General features: G+C 40.9%; 1 protein-coding gene across 2 annotated transcripts; it reads right to left on the bottom strand.

Annotated features, from left to right (window-relative positions):
- Positions 1 to 18: 18 nt before the first annotated feature.
- On the bottom strand, positions 19 to 19,227 carry MS4A7 (membrane spanning 4-domains A7). 2 transcript variants are annotated; one of them, XM_004770410.3, is made up of 7 exons: positions 19,085 to 19,227; positions 14,591 to 14,750; positions 9,353 to 9,487; positions 7,693 to 7,749; positions 5,756 to 5,962; positions 2,645 to 2,746; positions 19 to 1,232 (listed from the first exon to the last, which is right to left on the bottom strand). In XM_004770410.3, exons 2-7 carry the CDS (start codon positions 14,735 to 14,737, stop codon positions 1,170 to 1,172), a joined length of 711 nt encoding a protein of 236 aa, XP_004770467.1. In that variant the 5' UTR covers positions 14,738 to 14,750; positions 19,085 to 19,227; the 3' UTR covers positions 19 to 1,169. The 2 variants fall into 2 exon arrangements, with proteins under 2 accessions (XP_004770467.1, XP_004770468.1); XM_004770411.3 differs by lacking the exon at positions 2,645 to 2,746.
- Positions 19,228 to 23,335: the final 4,108 nt, after the last annotated feature.

The following is a 23,335-nucleotide window of genomic DNA, read 5'->3' as shown; positions in this document are numbered from 1 at the left end:
AGGCCAAGGGGTCAAAAGCAACTTTTTCAAAAACATTTTTATTCAATTATAACAGAAGCAAGAGAACCCAAGTCACCTACGTATGACACCAGCACCCAGATCAAGGAGAAGAACGTTTCTGCAAGCCCATAGACCCCCTGGGTTCCCTTCCTATAACTATCTACCCCCAAGGGCAACCACCGTCCTGCTTCTAACACCACCTGATAATTCAGCTTGTGTTTAAACTTTATACACATAATATAGTATTTACTCTTTTATAAAAGGCCCTTCCCCCCCCCCGAACATTATGTTTGTGGGATCTATCTACATGGCTGCATGTAATTATAGTCTGCCCATTCACATTACTGTTTAGTACTCCATTGTATGACTATACTACAATTTTTATTTCTCTCCTTTATTATTTATAGTCATTTGGATAGTTTCCTTTTGGAGGCAACTATGTGTATTGGCTCTATGACCATTTTTGTACATGTCATTTGGAAAACACGTGTATGCCTTTCTGCTGCATCCTTGTCTTGGGATAGGACCCAAGGCCTAGATCCAGGGGACAATAGTGGGACCCTCTTTATTGGGTAGGTCATGTTATTTATTGTTTATTCCAATATAGTAACAGGGTGGATATTCATTCTATATGGCTAATTTCTTATTTGGTCTAGAGCTTAGATCGGGAAGAGCGTTATGATAAATTATAATCTCTGAAGCCACATATTTAAGAATAAAGTCATAAAATGAGACAGAATACGGAGCCACATTTAGTTGGCAGAAATGCACTTCAATTGGCAGAAATGGAGCAATATATTTTTAAAGTACTTCTAATTTAAAAGTTCTTGCAGTCCCTAATATCCAGTGTTTAAGCAACATAGTGTGAAACTAATACAGGCTCAGAGCCTGCAAAGCCACGTGACTTGGCCACTTCACACTAGCACAAGAGTGCACATTTTCTCTTCTTATTCATGGGTAGGTGAATCACTTTCTGTTCAGCTTACCCACCTGGGCTTTTGAGAGATTATTTTCAAGAGCAATGAAATCGCTCACACTGAGCAAGTGCAACACCAAAGCTGTTTTCTGAAAGTTTCTTTCAGCGTCTGTAGTAGCTGAAATTTCAGGAAATTCTAATCACACTTTGCCAGGAGTGCTGGATTTCTCCTTTTTTTTCTGAAGCGTTACTTTCATACATGACCTTGAAGAGCTTTTTGACATGCTGAATATGACCTTGGCAAGGAAGATGTGCTCTAGAAAAGAGAAAGTGTATTATTTTATTATTTTTTAAATTATTACTGTTATTTTAATTAACATATAATGTATTATTTGCTTCAGGGGTACATGTCTGTGAATAATAATAATATTAGTATTATTTTAATTAACATATAATATATTATTTGTTTCAGGGGTACAGGTCTGTGAATCATCAGTCTAGTAGTAGTCGTTACTAAAACCTGATTTTGGAGGCTTTCTTTGATCCATATTTAGAATGCATTCTCCCCACATGTTGTACAGTAGTAGCCTTTCCAACTTTACCAAAATATATGATTGATTCAGTATTAGTTTCAAATAGATTCCATTCTTTAATCTGCTAACCATGTTAACATTTAAGACCATAATTGAATCATTATTCTGTCCCTTTAAATAATTTCCTTTAAAAAAAAAAATATATATATATATATATATATATATATATATATATATATATGGCTTTGGGAACCTGGGTGGCTCAGTGGGTTAAGTCTCTGCCTTTGGCTCAGGTCATGATCCCAGGGTCCTGGGATTGAGCCCCACATCAGGCTTTCTGCTCAGCAGGGAGCCTGATTCCTCCTCTCTGCCTGCCTCTCTGCCTACTTGTGATCTCTGTCAAATAAATAAATAAAATCTTAAAAAAAAAAATCATGGCTTTTAGAGAAAAAGCGAAGATTTTTAAATTGTAATGTCACGCCCTAAGAAGGGATAAGGAAGAACACAGAAAGTATCAACAGAACAGAGATGCCCAATAAGATCTCATCACATAGCAGGAGAATGGAGCCCTGGAGACTCTACCAAGGCAGGTGGCTGTGTCTGTGACAAGAAGGAGGAGATGTCAGTTTTCATTCTCAGCCGGTTTGTCTGTGTCACTCATTGTCCATGTGATTTTATCCAACCCTCAGTTCTTTCATAAGGGCTGGGGGCCCGTGATTTCTGTTTGTTTGTTTAACATTTTATTTATTCATTTGAGAGAGAAAAAGAGAGCGTAAGTTGGGGGGAAGTGCACGGGAGAGGAGAGGGAGAAACAGACTCCCTGCTGAGCAGGGAGCCCGATGAGGGGCTCAATTCCAGGACCCCAATATCATGATCTGAGCCTAAAATAGACACTTAACTGACTGAGCCACCCAGCCATCCTGAGGCAGATGATTTCTAAACCCATTCCAACCTCATATTAAGTGGTTCTCTAACTGACTTGCTGGCCAGAAGTCAGCCACTAATAATCTCAGATACCAGTGTCATCATGAAGGGGAACCCGTTCTTAGAACTTTCTCCTCACTATGAAAGTCGCCTTCTCCACGAACCACAGGACCAACAACTGACTCCTCTTTCTGACACTTTCTCAACCTGGATCATCACAGCTCAGATGCTGGGACCCAGCAAGCTTCGTGTGACATACCAGAGTACTCACCCCAGGGTTGCTGGAGTACACCTCTTTCCACCAAAGGATGGAAGCATATGCAGCCAGTGAGAGCTCCAGCACAGTGAAGACCAACATCACCACCAGCACCCCCTGTGAATCAAGCCAGGGATGGTTGGTGCCTGACCGCAGAGGGGAGCCTGGGGCTTAAAAGTTCCAGCAGTGGACAGAAAGGGAAGCGGCAGGAAGAGTAACCTTTCCTTTATCTCTAGTTTTTTAATGTTTATCTTTGTTATGATATTTCTAGTGCGGATTTGTTTTTATTTATCCAGGAACAGTCTCCGTTCATACCTTCCATCTGAAATCTCATTTTTTTAAAAAAAATTCTGAAATTTTGCCGGTAATTTATCTTTGTATATTTCTTCTCTCCTTGGCCAACCTCCTGGAGCTCATGTTAGATGTGACCCTTTGTGCTTCACTGTGTCCTTCCTGTTAGCCTGTCACTCGTATTTTTCAGATTTCTATTGCAATGCGGTATGCTCTGTGTGATTTAATTAGACCTATATTCCATCTCGCAATTTCTTTGGGTATATTGAGTTACAGTTTAACTGATACGCTGAATTTTTAATTTCAAAGATTATAATTTGCCCTTCTAATCATACTGTTCAGTTCTTTTTCAAATCTGCTTGTTCCTTTTTCTTACCATCATGTTCTTTTATTTTGATTTTTGCTCCTTTTTTATGCCTTTAATCATTTAAGACATTTTCATTATAGTCTTCCAAATTAGTATATAACCTCCAATTCTTGAGCTAACTTGATCTAACTTTCATATTTGTTCAATTTCCTGCTGTTCCCCATTTATTCTATGTTTTTCAAAACATTTTCACTCTTAGGTGATTTAGCATATGGGTGGGGAGGGGGAATTTTTTAATATATAGGAGACCCAGTGGTTGGGTTTATGGATGACTCCCCAGTGGGAATTTTATGTTTGATTTTGATAGAACCTCAGGAGTTCCACAGACCCAGGAAGTTTTTAAGTTAATCCTTGTATTCGAGATTCCTTTATATTATATGTAATTTTCAATTTGGATGCCGTCCATCCCTGCCCATGGCTTGGTGAGGTGAATTCACCCTAGCATCCTTTATGGCAAAGTTTCTTAATGCTTCCTGGGATGTTGGGCAGGGATTTCCTTGTCCTATTTTCAAAAATACAGTAAATATTCAGTCTCTGCTTTTAACGTTTTTGCAGGACACTCAGTGTGGTCCTGAAGAACTTCAGATTTGTCATGGGCATTAAAATGCCATTACCCCAGCTGGTAACCCCTGTGTTCCCGTCCAGACTTCTCTGGTTTTCTGGTCCCAGCTCTTGTTTGATTACCTGGCTGCAGCATCCTTCTTAGTTCCTGGAACACAAGATGCTTTTCTTCCTTGATTTTTTCTTCCTTCTTTCAATCCTCCCTTCCTTCCTTCTTCCAACCTCAGGTATATATTTTAAATGTTTTGATGTATCACTTTGCTTAGGTTATCTTTGTGTTCATAAAGAAAGAATGGGTGTTCGGGGTCAGTCCTGTTGCAACTTCTCTGATTTTGCAGGAAGTTATCTGGTTGTCTGAGAGCAGGAGACAGTTTGATGTATTGAGAGTAGTTTTCATCGAGTTAAACCTTCAGCATCCTGGCAGGAAGGATGTCTCCTTCACTCTCCCAGATTTGCCTGATGTCTGCCCTGCACCAGGGTAATGCTGTCTCCCAGGCTTCCTTGCACTGATTTCTAACCTGATGCATTTCTGTGCCCTTTCACTTCCTCAAGCTACAAGCCCTTCTACTTCCTCAGAAGGGTTGCTTTTGACAGCCTCTGGGTCACACGGGCAGGAACTTGCACACATTTTCTGGGATCCGTGAGACAGATCCAAGGGAAGAAGAGATTTGTCTCCCTGGCTTCTTGCTAGAGGAGTCACAAAGGAAGAAATTTTTCTCCTTAAAAGACCAGAGCTTATGGTTTTAAAACTATGAACCTATGGATAAAGGATTGACTACGCCAGGATTTTTACCAAACAGGTGATGACCATCCAGCTTGGGGGGAATTTAGGCAAGAAAATGCTGCCCAGAGATGTTGGCATTTTTGCTAGGAGTGGAATCCACTAGTGGGCCATCTTCCTTCCCTTCTCCTTCTGCCAGCCTTCCTGGACCAAAGTATAGTAGTTATGTGCTTGGGCTTAAGTCCAAGTTCCATAGCTAACTTACTGTGGCTACATTAATCGCAAATCAAGTAAAATTCAAATAAAGAGGGATATTTCTGCCTGTGTTGAGGGGGAAAGATGCCTGCTCAACAAAGGGGGCACCTCAAGAGCTAAACCTACTGAGAAAGGAATATTTTTTAATGTAAGAAGGACTGCTGACCACCTCTTCTTTGTCCATTTGTCTATGGATGGGCTCTTAGGTTGCTTCCATATCTTGGCTATCGTCAGTAATGCAGCAGTAAACACAAGGGTGCATGTGTCTTTTCAAACCAGCGTTTTTGTTTTCTTCGAGTCAATGCCCAGTAGTGCCAACACTTGTTCCTTGTCTTTCTGATACTAGCCATTCTGACACACATGGAGTGATACCTCACTACAGTTTTGAATTGCATTTCCTTGATGATTAGTGATGTTGAACGTCTTTTCATGTGTCTCTCTGCCATCTGGTGTGTCTTCTTTGGGAAAATAGCTATTCATGTCTTCTGCCCATTTTTAAAGTTGGGTTATTTGTTTTTCCAATGTTGAGTTGTGTAAGTTTTTATGTATTTTAGATATTAACCCCATATAGGATGCAAATATCTTCTCCCATTTAGTAGGTTGCCTTTTCTTTTTGTTGATGTTTTCCCTTGCTGTCTAAAAGCTTTTTTGTTTTGGGTGGAGTCTCAGTAATTTATTTCTGCTTATTTTCCTTGCCAGACCAGACATATCTTGAACCCACAGCCCTTCTTGATTTCCTATTTTGACATGGCACAATACATCCCCTAGATTTCGCAGTCTGATGATAGGACTTTTTCAACCACATTTTTTTTTCCTGTCTGCTTCCAGGAGTTCAGATCAACAAGATACAGACTACTGAAAAAGCAGAAATCATGCAAAAGAGAGAAGCTGAGATTTCACATGACAGGATATTGAGTCTGAAGCTACTTACTGTTAGACTGACGCTATCCAGAAGACAGCCTTTGAATTCATATATCGAATAATAGTATATCGAATAAGGCAGTGTGGATAGATACTCCCTTTCTGAGTCACACCGTCGAGAAGCAGTCTCTAGGGCTGCCAGACCATCAGCAAGGAGGAAGAGGCCTGCTCCAGCGGTGAGAGAACTCACTGCACTTGAGGTCAGGCTGCTCACGGCCTGAAAAAGATAAATCTGTATTGGGATCTCACGGTAGAAGCAGTGTGTGATGCTGTTATCTTTCCATCCATTACACTACAGTGGCGCTTCCCTGAGTCTGTTTCCTCTCTAATCTGTGTACTCCTGGGGGCGCGGACTGTGTTTTATTCACCTCTGTATCCCTCTTCACTATCTAATTTATCACCTGATATAATTAACACGTTTGTTGAGTGCAGTGCATGAACGCAGGAATGATTTCTTCGGGGTAGGGATTCTGGCTCCTTGGCTCTCTGCAGACAGAGGTGGCCCTGCTCAAACCACTACTAGTCTATTCCTTGACTTCCTCAACAGCCTTTGAATCATTCTGTTGCTTTAAGATGTTCTAGAATATGGTCTTTAGTGGTCTCTGTGCCTTTTCTTTCCATAACACTGGAGAAGCTGGAATACTTACCTATAGGTGGGTCAGGCCTGAGAACCACATGGACCACACTCTCTCCTGAGTTGTGTTCTACATTTTAGAGTAAAGGTTTCTCACACAATATGGTTCCTCTGCAAAGAAACTGAAGTGCTAGATTCTGTGCTAGGTTCCCAGTATATGTTCTTTTCTAATTAAACATCATTATAGGATACTATGGGGTGGGAGAATGGTTGCTCTTCCGTCTTCTCCCTGGACCTGGTAGCTATGTGGCTTCAAGTGCTGAGTTACCGAAGGAAGAGCAGAAGTGGGTAGTGCCTTTGCCCAGAGCTGCCACATGGGTAATGGAACCCACATGTTGGCTTCTGTCTTATGTATGAAGTCCACATCATGCTCAAGTATAGTTTTCCCTTTTAGGGTGTTCAGGACACTTGGAAAGCCACCTGTGAGATCCAAATGTTCATCTTCCACATTTTATAAATGAGAATACCGAAACCCAGAGAAGGAAGGAACTTTTTTGAGCACACAGATGGGTCAGTCACAGCACTGGGACAAGAGTATAGGTTTCCTGGTTCCAAGTCCAGAACTCCATCCAATGGGGTAAACATTTCAAAATTCTGTCCACTGATTCTGGGGTTTAGATTCTAGCTTCAAGTACCAGGAACACATACCAGCTTCACACACCATCTTAGGTTCCCTCATCCATGGCTAACTACACCTTGGATCTTCCTGAATCAGGATGTGGCTTTTCCCTGAGTCATCTTTGTGAGTGTGTGGAAAGGGAAAGGGAAAGGTTGCAATGAGAGGATCAAAGACCCCACCCACACATTCCTGACTTTTGTCAGGAAAGTGGCTACAGTCTGCTAATTTCTTGTTTCTGAGGGGGTGGAGGAGCTAACCGCAGGATCTAAGCCCACACACCTGTGCCTCTGACCTTGCCATTTAGGAAATTGATTCATTATGAGACAGGTTTTTCCAGAAAAAGAAGGTCTAGGTTCTAGCTGGGATGGTCATCTACCCTATTCAGGGCCAAGATAACAAACTATAAAGACTCCATGGTGTATTTAAAAATCTCTACTGTTTAAGCAACTGAGGTAAATCTCCAGACTTGGAATATGATCCAGGAGGACATTGTGTAGGGGAAGAGCACCTGTCTAGAAGGTAGGGAATTTGATGTTACCACCTGGTTCTGCCAGTGGACCAGTGCTGAGAATTTGGGTTCTCTACCCTGCTCATAGCCATTTTCCTAACTTGTGAATGGAAACTAAACTAGGGTAATTAACTGTCAAACTCCCTTTATTCCAATGAGCTGAGATTTGATAGTTCTTATACTTACAAAGGGCTTAGTTGCTTTTTTCCCAGAAATAATTGAGAGGCATCCAGTAATGGCAAACTGCTCAGAAAAGAGAGAAATAGTCAGTTCAGTTGTCTAGTGGCAATGTGGAAATCTACTCTCAATGCTTATGTTGACTTTGAAGAAATCCAGAGGATCTGGATTTGTGTTAGCAAAAGTCGCTGTGAGCTGAGGTGGCCTAGAGAGGAGGTGTACAGGGAGGGAGGAGAGTAGTGCTGAATTACAAGGTGGGGAGAGTGGAGGTTGAGAAAGACCAATGACTTGAAGGGATAGGAAGGTGAGAGCAGCCAAAAGAAGCACTTAGGAAAGGGTCTCTTATGGCACAAGGTACAGAAACACATGGGCTTCAAGTATTAGTGTAGGGGACCTGTGTTAGACTCGCTGCTGAGGAAGGTGGGAAATTATAGGGACAGATGTGAAGAGTCATCCTGAAGCCCCAGAACTCAGTATTTGAGACCAGGGGTGCTTCAGATCCAGCTGGTGGAGGAAGAATGTTTGGAGAAGCTGAAACATTGGTTAAGCTTGTGGCTTTTAGGGGTTGGGTAGTCACAGACAAAGAGGGTCCAGCATGACCTATTTCTACCTTTCATAAGGGAATGTGGGAACCACAACTACTGATCAGATAGACATGTAGGACAAATTATGCTCTGGGGGCAGGAGCACAGCTTCCTTGCCTCACTGCATAGTTTGTGTTCACACAGAGGCTATATCCATACAGTGATGGTGCCTTTGTAGAGTTCATTTGCCCAGAATGTGTGCTTTTTTCTCATTTTGTACAAGATACTACATGGGAAATAAGTGGCCCTTTGTGGGAGGCATGACTAGGCCCTGGCTCTCTTCAAAGAAAAAGATTAACTAGGACCTTCTCCATGAGTGATTCAATGGAAGGCAGCAAAAAAGTTTTCCAAATTCTCAGGATTACTTCTGTACAGATAACAAGAGTCTTTGCTTCCTGTGAATTTTACCATTGCCAGTTTAATTCCCTGCAATCTGTGTAATCTACCAGTGGTGCTCATTCTATTTTTTTTTTTTAAAGATTTTATTTATTTATTTGACAGAGAGAAATCACAAGTAGGCAGAGAGGCAGGCAGAGAGAGAGAGAGAGGAGGAAGCAGGCTCCCCGCCGAGCAGCGAGCCCGATGCGGGACTCGATCCCAGGACCCTGAGATCACGACCCGAGCCGAAGGCAGCGGCCCAACCACTGAGCCACCCAGGCGCCCCCTCATTCTATTTTAAAAATGATCTTTTTACTCCCTACCTGGCAGGTGGATTATTCTTAAACTGGAGGAAATCCAATGGCCTTATCAAAAGCCCAAAGAAGAATGTGAAAAATCTTCCATTATTCCAAAGGTAGGCTGTGACGCCAGGTAAGAAATGCTGGACTGATATGTCCACTGTATGACCCTCTTGTGTCCTGCCCCAGGGAGCCACTCCTTGGGGTGCTGACACAGGAGGAGGCGATTAAACCCCTCTGCTGCTCTTCCTGCATTGGAGAAATGTGATGTGGCACAATGACAGAGGGAAAGTCAGAGGCCTTGGCTGCCTTGTCCTCTATCCCTACCTCTTGAGAGTCATGGAGTGACTTAGTACCTACTTAGCATTTAGAAAGCATGTCGTCTCTTGGAGACCCCACTCTACTCACACATGGTGCTCCTACAAATGGATACCAAGACATCAAAATGGTGGAAACTGTTGGCTTGAAGTGGGAAGAGTAGGGAGCAGAAACCAAAATGGCCCCCAAACTTGAAATCAACAGGCAACACAGGATTTGGATAACCTACAAGAGACAAGAAGGAAAATTTTAAGAACACATAAACAGATGAAAGTGACTGTTTGAATGTAAATTGTGTTTATAAAGAGTATAAAATATGCTATAATTGCTATAATTTGTCATATTAAAAAGGAAAAAAGGGACACCTGAGTCGCTCAGTCAATTAAGCCTGCTTAAAATTCTCTCTCTCCCTTTCTTTCTGCTCCCCCGCTCTGCTCATGTGTGCTCAATCTATCTCTTCTCTAACAATTAATTAATTTACTTATTTATTTTATTTACTAAAAGGGGGAAAATGTGTTACAAGGAGTCAGTAAACATTTTCTAAGAGAAGGAAATCCATGTATAACCAACCTCTTCTTTCTGATAGGATTATTAAATTAGCAAGTCAGGAAGTGATCATATGTACACTTTAACTTTGTTTTTGTTTTGTTTTGTTTTTTTGTTTTTTTTTTTTAAGATTTTATTTATTTATTTGACAGACAGAAGTCACAAGTAGGCAGAGAGGCAGGCAGAGAGAGAGGGAAGCAGGCACCCTGCTGAGCAGAGAGCCCGACTCAGGGCTCCATCCCAGGACCCTGGGATCACGACCTGAGCCTAAGGCAGAGGCTTTAACCCACTGAGCCACCCAGGCGCCCCTAACTTTGTTTTGAAAAAGATAACTGACAATTTGTTATTCTTTTTGTTCTAGGAAAAGCAAATGGAGAAAATTTTCCTGGACACTAGTTCAGTTAGATGGATGTAGAAAGCAAACTTATCAAGGAAGAGTTAACAAAGGACTCAATTTTTTTATTTGAATTCATTTCAGTTGAAATAAAATAAGGTAGAAAATCTTTAGTGCCATAATCCATTTTGTTCATCATTGGATTTTAATAATAATTACTATTTTCATGACATTAGTGATAATTATGAATATCTATATTTGTTGAACACTTTTTACACTCTGATTATTCTTCTCATCTTATTTATGGGTGAGAAAAATGAGGCACCAGGTTAAAAATAGTTTGTACAAAACCACATAAATGGCGAAGTGGGAGAGCTCGGTTTTAGCCCTATTACTTTGATCTGGAACCCACACTGTAACCCACTATTTAATGCACATGCAATTTAAAGTTGGTATAAACATAGGAGAAATAACCTAAAGTCAAGAGAATTCAAAAATTCATATAATTAATATATATTAAATATCTGTTTTGGGTCAGCACCAGGGAAATGAAGCAAATGAAAATCACTGCCACTGGCCACGTATTTTGTGCTTTACAGATATGTTCCTTGGAAAGTATAGAACGAATTAAGAGTAAAGTAACATGAAATGAGGTCCAAAAAGTAGTGGCAGCATGGTGCAAACCACGTAGGACTTTGTAGGCTATTTTACGAATGTTGCCTATCATTCTAAGTAAAAAGGGAAGTGAAGTGGATAATTTTAAGTGAAGAGATTACATGATCCAATTTATATTTTTAAAGGATCGTTCCACCTGCTGGGGTGAGAATAGATCATAAGGAAACAGAGTAGGGAGATCAATAAGGAGGACGTTGCATTAATTCATGTGAGATGATGTTGACTTCACAGAAGATGTTGACCATGGAGATAGCAAGATGGAGTTGGATCCTAGATGCGTGATGAAGATTAAATCTGTAGGATTTGCTGAGAGTTTGTGGATTATGAAACATAGGGATGAAGGTTGCCTCCAAGGGTTTTGGCTTGAGCATCTGAAATGATGGAACTGACAGTGATCTGATCTGGGAATGTTGTATGAGGGGTGGGTCTGGGGACAAAGATGATGATTTCAGTCTGGGGCAGGTTAGGGGAGAGATATCTAGTAGATAACCCAGGGGTTGGGTAAATAAATCTTAAGTTTAGAGGAGAGAGCCAGGTAAGGGATATAGTCCCCCCCCCCCAAAGTTGTAAGTGAAGATAATATTTAAAACTGTATTACCAGTTGGGATCACTATTGCAGCAGATACAGAAACAAAACAGAATTAAGGACTGCACTATCAAATACTGCAAATGTAGGAATGTAGGATCTGAGAAATAAATAGGAATGGTAAAGGAGTATAAAAGGACAAGCCAAGAGGGAAGGAGGGAAGCCAGAAGAACGTGGTGTGTAAGAAGCCAAGTGAGTAAAATATTTCAAGTAGGAGAGTGTAGTCAGCTGCGTAAAACACTTCTATTAGTTCAAGAACATTAACAACTGAGACTCGGAAATTAGGTTACTAATGTGGAGCAATGGGGGCAAATGACATTAGGTGTGATTCAAGAGAGAATATCGCTCTGGAGGAACTGGAAACATGGACTTCCTACCCCTTAGAGGAATGTTGCTGGGAAAGCAACTGGCCAGTGGGCAATAGTTGAAGGGAGTGTGAAATTATAATTATTTGTTTCTGCTTTTTTGTTATCAGGATGGGAGAAATTACTGTAAGATTCTGTGCTCATGGGACTGATAAAAATTTTTGCAGAGAGAATAAAGAGACTTACTGGAACAAGTAATAAGGGATAGGATCTATTGCACAAAGGGAGGGTTATCATCAGTTAGAAGATCATATTGGTAATGGAGAGGGGAGGGAGAATATATGGCACAGATGTAATTGCAGATGTGTAGCAGCTTGTGGACATTCTCTCCAAATTGCCTCAATTTTTTTTAGTATTTTAGGAAGCAAGGTAATCAGTGGAGAAGGAAGAAGCATCAGAGGTTTCAGGAGGTAGAATGTATGAAATAGTTATCTGGGGTAGTAGGTAAGTGAATAGATGAAGGAAAGATCATGTTCTTTTCAGACAACTTTTACCATCCATCTGAGGTTACGGTCATAAACCAGAAGTGGAGTCCACATTGGATTTTCAGCCAAGTTTAGTTGCATGGGTTCAGGTGTAGAATAGGCAAATGGGCAGAGCTAGAAGTAAAACAATGTTGCTGTTTTTCCTGAAGATTATGCCTTAAGTTGAGGAACACAAGGCTGTTGAGGGTGTTCACAAGTGAGAGTGAACTATGGGATCTTGGGTAGGTGAGAAAGGCTCTATGAAATAGGGATATTATCAATAAATCAGGGAGGTTAAAGAGAGAGTCAACGTAGAGTCAGAGGGAGTTAATCTGGAAAGGTCAGAGTTGGTGGAATATGGGATGCTCGAAATGTAGGTAACGGTGGCTTTATTGCTGTTAGTATTGATAAGGCCCAGGGTATGACTCATAGAATGTTTGACTAAGGAAGGATGGACAAGATACCTGGGGAGAAGAGGTCAAGGAACAGAGAGGATGTGATACTGGAGGGATCATAAACATGAAGATTGAAGCAGTTAAGTCTTAATATGGCAGGATGACAAACATTGATTTGTTTTATTTTCAAGCAACACATTCATCAAAAGATTTTTCTAAGGATGATCACTTTTCAAATTTTCCAGTACATCATTTAATGTTATTTCCTAAGCACTGATTATTTTTATGGTTTTTTTTTAAAGATTTTATTTATTTATTTGACAGACAGAAGTCACAAGTAGGCAGAGAGGCAGGCAGAAAGAGGAGGAAGCAGGCTCCCTGCTGAGCAGAGAGCCCGATGTGGGACTTGATCCCAGGACCCTGGGATCATGACCTGAGCCGAAGCCACCCAGGCGTCCCTATTTTTATGTTTTTAAACTAAACTCAGTCTTCTGAAATTTTAATTCTCCTACCAATTCTCGATTATTCCAAATACTGGAATTACCTAATAGAATCTTTTGAAGATCAAAAGATTTTAATTGTTTTAATTGTTTAAATTGCTTGAGATAATTATTTTTTCCCATGCTCAAAATATAGATAACTTTTTCAAAATACAGATAACTTTTTAAAAATATCTTTTTTGGGGTTAGAAGACTGAATTAGGATTTTTTCAAGTAATATGTAAAAAGAGTCATTATGTGGTTTTTTAAAGGAAGTGTGAGTGAGCGGTATCTGGGTTGGTTAGTGAGGGGTAGCTCAGTTGGTTATGCCTGTGCCTGAGGTTCAGGTCATGATCCCTGGGTCCTGGGCTCTAGGCCCACACTGGGGCTTCCTGCTCAGCAGGGAGCCTGCTTCTCCCTCTTCTCCTCCTCCTCCCTGCTTGTGCTCTCTCTTTCTGTCAAATAAATAAGTAAAATCTTTAGAAAGAAAAGTGGGAGTGAATTACTTAGTTGGATGACATGAGATTCTAAAGTAGGAGCTTTTAGAGATGGAGAGGGAAAGATTGATCTAGAAGTGTCCCTGAGAAACAAAGAATGGATTGCTTTCATTTCCAGGCCCAGAAGGAAGGTAGCAGTGGAAACAATGCCCAAGGGTTTCTGTTTACACAAAAGATTTGGAGGCTTTTGAGAAACACATTCAGGAATGAGGAGGATTATGAAGTTAACTGATCCTGAATTCCAGAGGCCACAACTAGGTAGGTTTCCAAAGTTGGAAATGAGTAGGAGTCAGGTCTTAAAAGGGATATTCAGAGCCAGGTGGGAATTACAGTCCTGGAGAAGGGAGTTGGGGGCAATTGGAGGGGGAGACGAACCATGAGAGACTGGACTCTGAGAAACAAACTGAGGGTTTTGGAGGGGAGAGGGGTGGGGGGTTGGCTGAGCCTGGTGGTGGTATTAGGGAGGGCAGGTATTGCATGGAGCACTGGGTGTGGTGCATAAACAATGAATTCTGGAACACTGAAAAGAAATTTAAAAAATAAATAAAAATTTAAAAACATAATAAAGTCCTGGTATGACTGGAGACACTTGGATGTCTTATAGGTAAGTGAACAGGGAGAACATGTACAGTGAGATTAATCCAGACTGTCTCATCTCAAAATGGTTAAGAAATAAGCTCAAAACAGAAAAATCTAATTTAACTTTATGGAGTAAAATCATGTGTTTAAACCCAAAATCGACTATATTAGAGACAAGTTGCAAGATACTTTTTTGGTACAAATTTCAAGTAAAGACCTAGTGGTTTTAATTTATAGAAAAGCCCGAGTTGGATAGAGTCTTCCCATAAAGCCCCATTTCGTGTCCAAGTTAGCCTGGAGTCAGACAGAAAAAAAATCAAAGACTCTCCCAGATCCACTATAGATCTGTAATCAGAAGACAGTCACCACATTTCCCCCAGGGTTCCCCTTGCAGCTACATCAACTTACTCCAAGGACTGTAGCTTCTTCCTTCAGACTGTTCTGTGGGTTATCTTCCTTTTGGTAGCTGTGCTTGGGTTTTTCTCCTTTGAGGATGATGATGCCATTTGGAGTAAAGGAGTCAAAGTCTCCTTTGGTCTTGGGCTGGAACAGCATGATGCTGGTGGTGCTGGAAGAGGCAGTGAATTCATTTAGGACCCAAGGTTCAACTTGAAGGTGTGAAACCGTTAAAGATTTTTCTCCATTGCCTAAGGGGTGACCTGTCCTTTAGGAACAAAACTGAAGGTGGGGAGCAGTGGAAGCATTGGAAGGCCAGCATGCTTGGCACAGTCCATCCATCCACGTGGACAGGAAGCATTGTGGACAGGAGGCACTGGAGGAAAACTAAGCATTTTGAGGAGTCCCACAGTTGAGAGGTAAACAATTTGTATAGAACTTACCTTGCAGCCTTGAGTGTATCCACGTCACTGTCCTTCCAACCAGCTCGGCTTCCAGCCCCCCTCTCATAGCCGGGTGCGGCTACTTCACCTGTGCTGCGTTCCCATACCCATGTCCCCGAATTGTACTTTCACGTGCACCTGTACTGCTCAGTCTTCCATCAGAGTCTTGTTTCCTTTCCATTCAGGTGCTGGTTACTCCTAGTCCACATCTCTTTCTTGTATCGGTCCTGTCCCACACGGAATGACCCCCTTGCATATAGTAGCTCAATGACTGTTAATATGAACTTTTATTTAACTCCTGCTAATTCTGGGCACTACGCCATAGTAGCTTTAATCTTTATAACAACTTGGGTGTTACTAACTCCACGTCATGCATTAGAGACTCAGGACTAATAAGTTCAAGTGATTTTTATTATATGAAATACACAAAGTGCTCAGCCTGGCACACTGAAAGTGTTTAACACATGGTAGCAAATAAAATTATTATTATTTTTAAAAGATTTTATTTATTTATTTGACAGACAGATCACAAGTAGGCAGAGCAGCAGGCAGAGAGAGAGGGAAAAGCAGGCTTCCTGCTGAGCAGAGAGCCTGAGGTGGGGCTCGATCCCAGGACCCTGAGATCATGACCTGAGCTGAAGGCAAAGGCTTAACCCACTGAGCCACCCAGGTGCCCCAGAAATAAAATTATTATTATCCTATATTTGCATGACAGTCTGAACCAAGTCGATCTGGCTCAGAAGCTTGTAACAGTTTTCTCAATACCACATTAATTCTCCTCATCTTCCCTTCTTTCCTAATATTGGAAGTTCCAGTGTAGACTCAAGAGGCATGTCGCCTGCTGCCCACCAGCTCAGCAGAATTGCTGAGCCTCTGTGGTGTGAACAGCAGAGTCCAGCCACTGGGATGCTCCTTAGATCTGTTCTCAGTACAACATTCTCCCCCTTGAAGGCCGTAGTTTGAATAAAGGCTTGTGATAATCTGATGGTGCCACAGTTCTGTTCCCTGATCCTTCTCCTCAACATCCAGGTTCTCCTGGAGGGAGTGCATAACCTATAAAGATTGAAACTGGCATCTATAATCTCATTACCAGTGAGGGAGATGGGAAGGGACATCGAGCTGGAAGTCCAATGTGTCAGTTTGCACATTTGAGCGTTATGTCTTGGAGAACAGTCCTGTGCTTGTGTTCTATACCCATCGGTTATTACTAAATATAAGCAAGTTGTTTTAGCCACTTCATAGGTTCATGGTGAGGGAGAGATGAGATGATGAATGTAATGGCTTCAACATAGAACAGAGGCACATGATATACTATCAATACATATTAGTCGTATCTAAAACTCAGTAGGATTCCAGAGATATTTATTTGCTGGCCATGGGCAGGTTATTGCCCTTCATTTATCCTTCCTGACTGGTTAATTTGAGCCATTCTGACTGGTGTGAAGTGGTATCTCATTGTGGTTTTGATTTGCATTTCCCTGAACCCAAGTGGTGTTGAGTATTTTTTCACGTGTCTATTAGCTATTTGGATATCTTCTTTGCAGAAATGTCTGTTCATGCCTTCTGCCCATTTCTTGATTGGATTATTTGTTCCTTGGGTGTTGAGTTTGATAAGTTCTTTATAGATTTCGGATATTAGCCACAGGAGCATTTCTGACCTTGGACATTTGGTCCCATATTCCTGGTAAATTGGCTTCTGCTGAGTTCCTGTGGTTTACTAACTCAAAGGGCTAAGTAGACCCCTTTCTCTTTCTAGTCTTAATTACCAGTCTCTTGGGGTTCAACCACTTTGTCATAAATTGCAGGATTTCCTCCTTTGTAAGGCAGACCATGAGGACACTGTGCTAAGTGGAACAAGCTGGTCACAGAATGACAGATACTGAGTGACTGTCATAAGGTACCTAAAATAGACTCACTCACAGAGGCAAAGACTAGAATGGTGGTTGCCAGGCTCTGGGAAAGAAGGAATGGGGAATGGCTGTACAATGGGTATAAAATTTCTGTTGTGCAAGGTAAGTTCTAGAGAACTGCTGCACAGCATTGGGCCTATAGGTAGACCAACTGTACTATACATTTAAAAATCTTTTAGAGATTTTTGAGAGTAGATATCATGTTAGGTGTTCTTACCACAATGAAAACCTAAAAAGATTTTTTAAATCCCAATTTAGGATTTTAAAAACAATAGTCTCTAGTTCTGGTTCCTTTCCTATAGGAGTTCTGTAGGATTCCTTCCTATATTTTTCAGTCCTCATACCCAAGGACTACAGGATATACTTGATTCTAGTCCTGAGGCTAGGACCTGGAAGCCTCCTTGGTACAATTACCATACTCTGGATACCATGTACATTTCTTTTCTTTTCTTTTCTTTTTAAAGATTTTATTTATTTACTTGACAGACAGAGATCACAAGCAGGCAGAGAGGCAGGCAGAGAGAGAGGAGGAAGCAGGCTCCCCGCTGAGCAGAGAGCCGGATGTGGGGCTCGATCCTAGGACCCTGGGATCATGACCTGAGCCGAAAGCAGAGGCTTTAACCCACTGAGCCACCCAGGCGCCCCCATTTATTTTCTTTTATTATTTTTTTAATTGTTCTGTTTGAAAGCGTATATAACATAGCAAATACAATGAAAAAGGAAATACATTTTGAAGAAGAAAATGAAGTTACTTAAATCCCAACTTCTGCCCAGTAACTAGCCTTGCGTACGTATCCTTTGCATTCTTGCATTTTCTCCTTCTTTCTTTTTATGTGTTTACACACCTTCAGGGTTCTGCATAAACAGAATCATTCTATCCATGCCAGTTAGAGATCTTTCTGCACTCAACATTATTCTGTGGACATCTCTGACACTAATGAATGTCGGTGATAAAAATCCTAAACTTAGGAGCCAAGTGGTACATTCTGACACACGGTACAATGTGGATAAACCTTGAAGGCAGTATGTGAAGTGAAATAACCAGTCACAAAAGAACAAATATTGTATGAAGTCACTTCCGGGAGGCAGCCGGAGTACTCTTCATCAGGACAGAAAGTAGAACAATGGATACCATGGCCGGGAGGAAAGGGAAATATGGGATAGAGCTTAATGGGCACGGAGTTTCATTCTGGGAAGATGAAAAGTTCCGGAGTTCATTGGTGGGGATGGTTGCACGAGAATAAAGATATACTAAATACCACTGAATGATACACTTAAAAATGGTTAAAAGGCTAAGTCTTGTGTTATGTATATTTTACCACAATAAAAAAGACAGTGTATCCAAATGAATGACGTTTCAAAATTCATTTAACCAGTGAAGGTTATTTGGATTGTTTTCATCTCTCTCTCTCTCTCCTCCCTCCTTCCCTCCTTTTTTTTCTCTCTCTCTCCTTACCATTATGAACAATGCTATAGTGAACGTCTTTGCACTTCTGTGGTGCCTCATCTATTCAACTATCTCCTCAGAGTAACATTTAGAAGTTGATTTGCGGAGTTTAAGGCTATGATACATGTATTGCTACTTTTTTTAGGGGGAGTTCTATAGAGCCAGCATTCTTTGTGGTTTCATAGGAGTCTCCAGACTGATGCCATCACCCACAGTCTCCAAAGTCTGAGAGGGATGCTTGGTCCCTCCACATTTGTCAAGTGGAGGCAAACTTGGGGTGGCCCACAAATTTTCCAGACAGTTCTAAAACCCCCACTTTGGAGACAAATCATAGCTTAGAAGACAACTGCTCTGCATCCAGCAACCTTCTCTATGACAGGAATAGAATGGAACCTTGGGGTCCTAATGCAGGATCCAGTCTAATCGCACAATATTTTCTGAGAGCATATTCTGTGTAAAAATGAATGACATGCCAAGAAATGCAGAGATTTGTAGAAAATCATCACCTCAATTCTTGAAGGGAATCGAGAGATTGTTTCACCCAATTCTTTTGTTTGGGAAGTAGGTAAACTAATCATCAGAGCAGGGAATTAACTCACCAGTCATGCAGGAACTCAGAAGAAAGAATAAGAATCTGATTCCTGGCTGGTTATTCTAAGGACAGTCGTCTCCCCCCAAAATTCAGGATTCAAACCAAGGTGCCCACCTGTTCTTGTAGCCGAGTCCTGCAAGTGGTGGTTGGTGGGCCAGCTCTCTGCTGGGGAGCTCTCAGCCAGAACTTCCTACTTGCTGTTCCTGCCAGAATGATCTCGCTCCTCTGCTCTCCAGCCTCTGAGACTTCCTGCCCCTTTCTCAGAGCAGTAGCTATGATTACGCAAGATAAGAGCTTCGGTGTACTTGTAGTCAATACATGAGAAGTACCTCTGCTTTCTTTTTCTAAATTTCAAGGACTGGAAACTGACACAAAAAAATACAAGTAACACATAAGAATAAATAGCTCGTGTACGGTGTAAGAGAATGGTCGAGCTTCATTCTTCTACATATAGCTGCCCAGTTTTCCCAGCACCATTTATTGAAGAGACTGTCCTTTTTCCACTGTATATTTTTTCCTGCTTTGTCGAAGATTATTTGCCCATCGAGTTGAGGAGCACTGGGTGTGGTGAAAAAATAATGAATACTGGTTATGCAGAAAATAAATTTAAAAAGAAAGAAAGAAAGAATAAATAGCTTGTGAAGACTAGTGACTTGCATGATCCCAGTTAGAATTCATTTCCCCTATTCCTGTAGGTAAGTCCACTAGTTTATCTGAGCCTGAGTTTTTGGTCTACTGAATAGGGATGGATAATAGGGATTCCACTGTTGGCTGTTGGGAGGACTAAAGAGAAAAGATGCAAAGAGCTTACAAAAAGTAGGTACTCTGTAACTAGTGATAACAGTGATATTCATTTTGGATTTGGGAGAATTTATTTATTTTCCCATTTCCCAGGCTCTTGGCAAATTGAAAGCAACCTCTGGGGACTTGCTGCCCAACTGTCATTTTTTGGGTGCTTTTTTTTTTTTCTCTGCCTCTGGCTTTGTATCTCCCTAATAACTTCGTGCTCAGGCAAGCCCAGGCACATCTTGGGGAGGATACAGTAGATGGAAGTCAGAAGCACAGCCATCTAGACTGCATACAAGCTCACATGCTGGGAAGTAGGGGTACTGAAGGGACATTGTTGCCACCTTAACATTCCTTTTAAGACTGCTTGGAGAACAGCCTCTGCTCAGAAGGACAGAGATTAAGATGGCTCTGGAAAGTGTGATCTGCACACCAAGAGCTGGTAGCAATTCACTTCCTCAATTTCCTGAAGGTGGCAAAGCTGTCCCCTGAGAGAGGAACAAAACTAAATCAGGGGTATTTAAGGAACTCATAAAATCGTGGAGAGAAATTTAGCAAATTTAGAAATTTAGTCCTTTTATCTCCAAGTGAGGTATCTACTGAAGGAGACTACCACAAATGACTCATCATGTCAGTGGAAGAAGTAGGACTAGAATCCAAGTTTCTTGGCTTCTGGGTCAGGTGTGCATCAGGGCAACAGTCTGTCACTTTGTCATCATCTCCATCCTCATGGCCAACATCATCATCATTGAGAAAAACCCTCATGGTCCAGACCTTCCTCTGGGTCTGTGACCTGCTTTGAACAAATTGTCAAAGAAAGACATAGGTCATTGGGCTTCTCTCACACCTCTTCTGAGTCTGAGAAGGAATTATTGGGGAAATCAGTTAAATAACCAGTTTTCTCATATATAAAATGATAATAAAGAGGTTTTCAGAATTTCTGTGAGAAGTTGGTTATATATTAAGTCACTTATATAAGTCTATAATGTGCCCAGCATAAATTCTCACATATATTAGAATTCATAAAAATTTGTGTTCTTTGCCCAACATCTTCTCCCACACCCTTTATAGAAAAGTATGTTTCATGTCTTGATTGATCTCTGGGCTCTATGAATAATTTTTCTACACGTACTCTAAATCAATGCTCCTGTGTATTGATTGGGTATCCTCAGCCCTTTCCAGAGTCCTAGCACTTTAGACGGCAAATGACTCATGGTGCTAAGCTTGCTTCAAGGGTGAAGTCCAAGAATTTCCCAATTTCCCCCTCCCTGGTCCAGGCTGACCCTGAAGTTAGTTAAGTATGGAAGTGCATCTCAGATCTATGAACTGGAACAGAGATGACTGAGATTTCTTTTCTCCAGAAACAGGGGATACAGACTACCCAAAAGAGGTTCCCCAGAGCACGGTTCATTGTCTTTGACATTTGAGCTCCTCCTCTCCATCTTTCTGCTCAGCTATCCTTAACTAAAATAGGGTTTCATCCTCATGGGAGCTGTATGGTGGTAGTAATTTGGGTGCTCCACTTTTGGGAGGCAGAAGAAAGATATCAAAGAGGAAGGTAGACATTGACACATTCCCATGGATCTCCAGCAAAATTCTTCTCAAGTCTCATTGTCCAGAAACATTTCATACTGCCATTTCCATCCATAAGCTAGAAAATACCAGTTTTTTAGTTGTGCGCTACACCATTCCTGAATAAAGTCACCATGATTTTGTAAGAAAGGTAAGGAGACCCTACAATGAAGAAACAAATTATCTTGCTACAATTAGTGTTGAATTTGCAAGGTAATTTCTGTTGAGGTGTGTGTATTCATCTTGGTTAGCTGGATTATTTATATAGTTCACATAAGCTGGTTAGGAACTCATTTGAAGATATAGCTGAAAATATTTGAAAAACTATGAAATGGCACATTTAAGACTTGGGAAGATTTCTTCCTATTTTCTAAAACCAGATAGTAGCAGTGTAAGGATATGAAACTATTTTACCATCACTTTGCAGATATTAAAATATATTTGGAAGAATTTTATATTTCATTTTTAAACACACACACACACCCCTATATTATATCACATTTTAATCACATTTTGAAGACCCAAATTTCTTCATTAGTTTTTTTTTTCCCTATAATCTGAGCTAGCAAATAATTTTGAGTGTGAAAGGTAAATATTTCTAGGAAATAAATCAAAACTGAGTATTGTGTCACGTAACAACTGATTCCACCCACTGAAGCCGATAAATGATTATAAATGTTGAATAGCAGGATTTGTTCTAAACAACTAATTTTCCCTATCCAGAGTGCTAGCTTTCAGTCTTCAGTTTACATAACCACCGTGAAATGTCCTTCTTACCATTTGGAAAAAGCCTTACTTTCCCCACTCAGTGATTTCTTAATGAATTTACTCCCTGTGGTGCTTCCTTACCAGGCACATATATCAACACATAAACTGAGCTTTCCTCCCTCCCCTCCCTTCCTCTTTTCCTTCCTTCCCTCTCTCCTTCTCTCTTTCTTTTCTTTTCTTTCTTTCCTTCCTTCCTTCCTTCCTTCCTTCCTTCCTTCCTTCCTTCATTGTTTCTTTCTTTCATGTTTGGTAGCTCTGATGATGTTTATCTTGCTCTTTGACACATGTCAAATCTTTTTTTTTTTTTTTTTAAAGATTGTTTTTATTTGTCAGAGGGAGAGAGAAAGAAAGCACAAGCAGGGGGAATGGTAGAGGCAGAGGGAGAAGCAGACTCCTCGTTGAGTAAGGAACCCAATCCTGGGATCATGACCTGAGCCCAAGGCAGATACTTAACTGACTGAGCCCCTCAGGCATCCCAACACACGTCAAATCTTATCAGATAAAATCTTAGCAACCTTCTGTGATTTGAGATTCTTAATATTGGTTAAATTTTGAATAAAAACTCCTTATTGATATGAAATGTCACCTTCACTTTAAGTAAGTCGTACTCAGACAAAATCCCCTCACCACTTAACCTATTATAATCATACTAACTTTTGCCATTAAATAGTCAACTAGATTTATTGCTACAGATATTTCTTATTTACTTAATATGCAATGATTGTCAATAAAATTATATTTATTCGTGGTTATTTTTATTTTAACAAATAATACTGCTCAAAAATATACAGTGATGACGTTTACTTTTTTTTTTAATATTTTTTATTTATTTGACAGAGAGAGAGAGAGAGTAGAAGTAAGCAGAGCGGCAGGCAGAGGGAGAGAGAGAAGCAGGCTCTCTGTTAAGCAGGGAGCCTGATGTGGGGCTTGATCCCAGGGCCCTGTAATCATGACCTGAGCCAAAGATGGAGGCTTAACTACTGAGCCACCCAGGCGCCCCTGACATTTACTTTTTTTTTTTTTTTTTAAAGATTTTATTTATTTATTTGACACAGAAAGAGAGAGATCACAAGTAGGCAGAGAGGCAGGCAGAGGGAGAAGGGGAAGCAGGCTCCCTGCTGAGCAGAGAGCCTGATGTGGGGCTCGATCCCAGGACCCTGAGATCATGACCTGAGCCGAAAGGCAGAGGCTTAACCCACTGAGCCACCCAGGTGCCCCATGACATTTACTTTTTAAAAT

Source organism: Mustela putorius, unplaced genomic scaffold (assembly GCF_011764305.1).
Source record: "Mustela putorius furo isolate JIRA1106 unplaced genomic scaffold, ASM1176430v1.1 tig00000127_pilon_pilon_pilon, whole genome shotgun sequence".
NCBI classification, from domain to species: domain Eukaryota; kingdom Metazoa; phylum Chordata; class Mammalia; order Carnivora; family Mustelidae; genus Mustela; species Mustela putorius.
The sequence above is the reverse complement of the archived record's forward strand: the minus strand, read 5'-3'. Positions and strand labels throughout refer to the sequence as shown.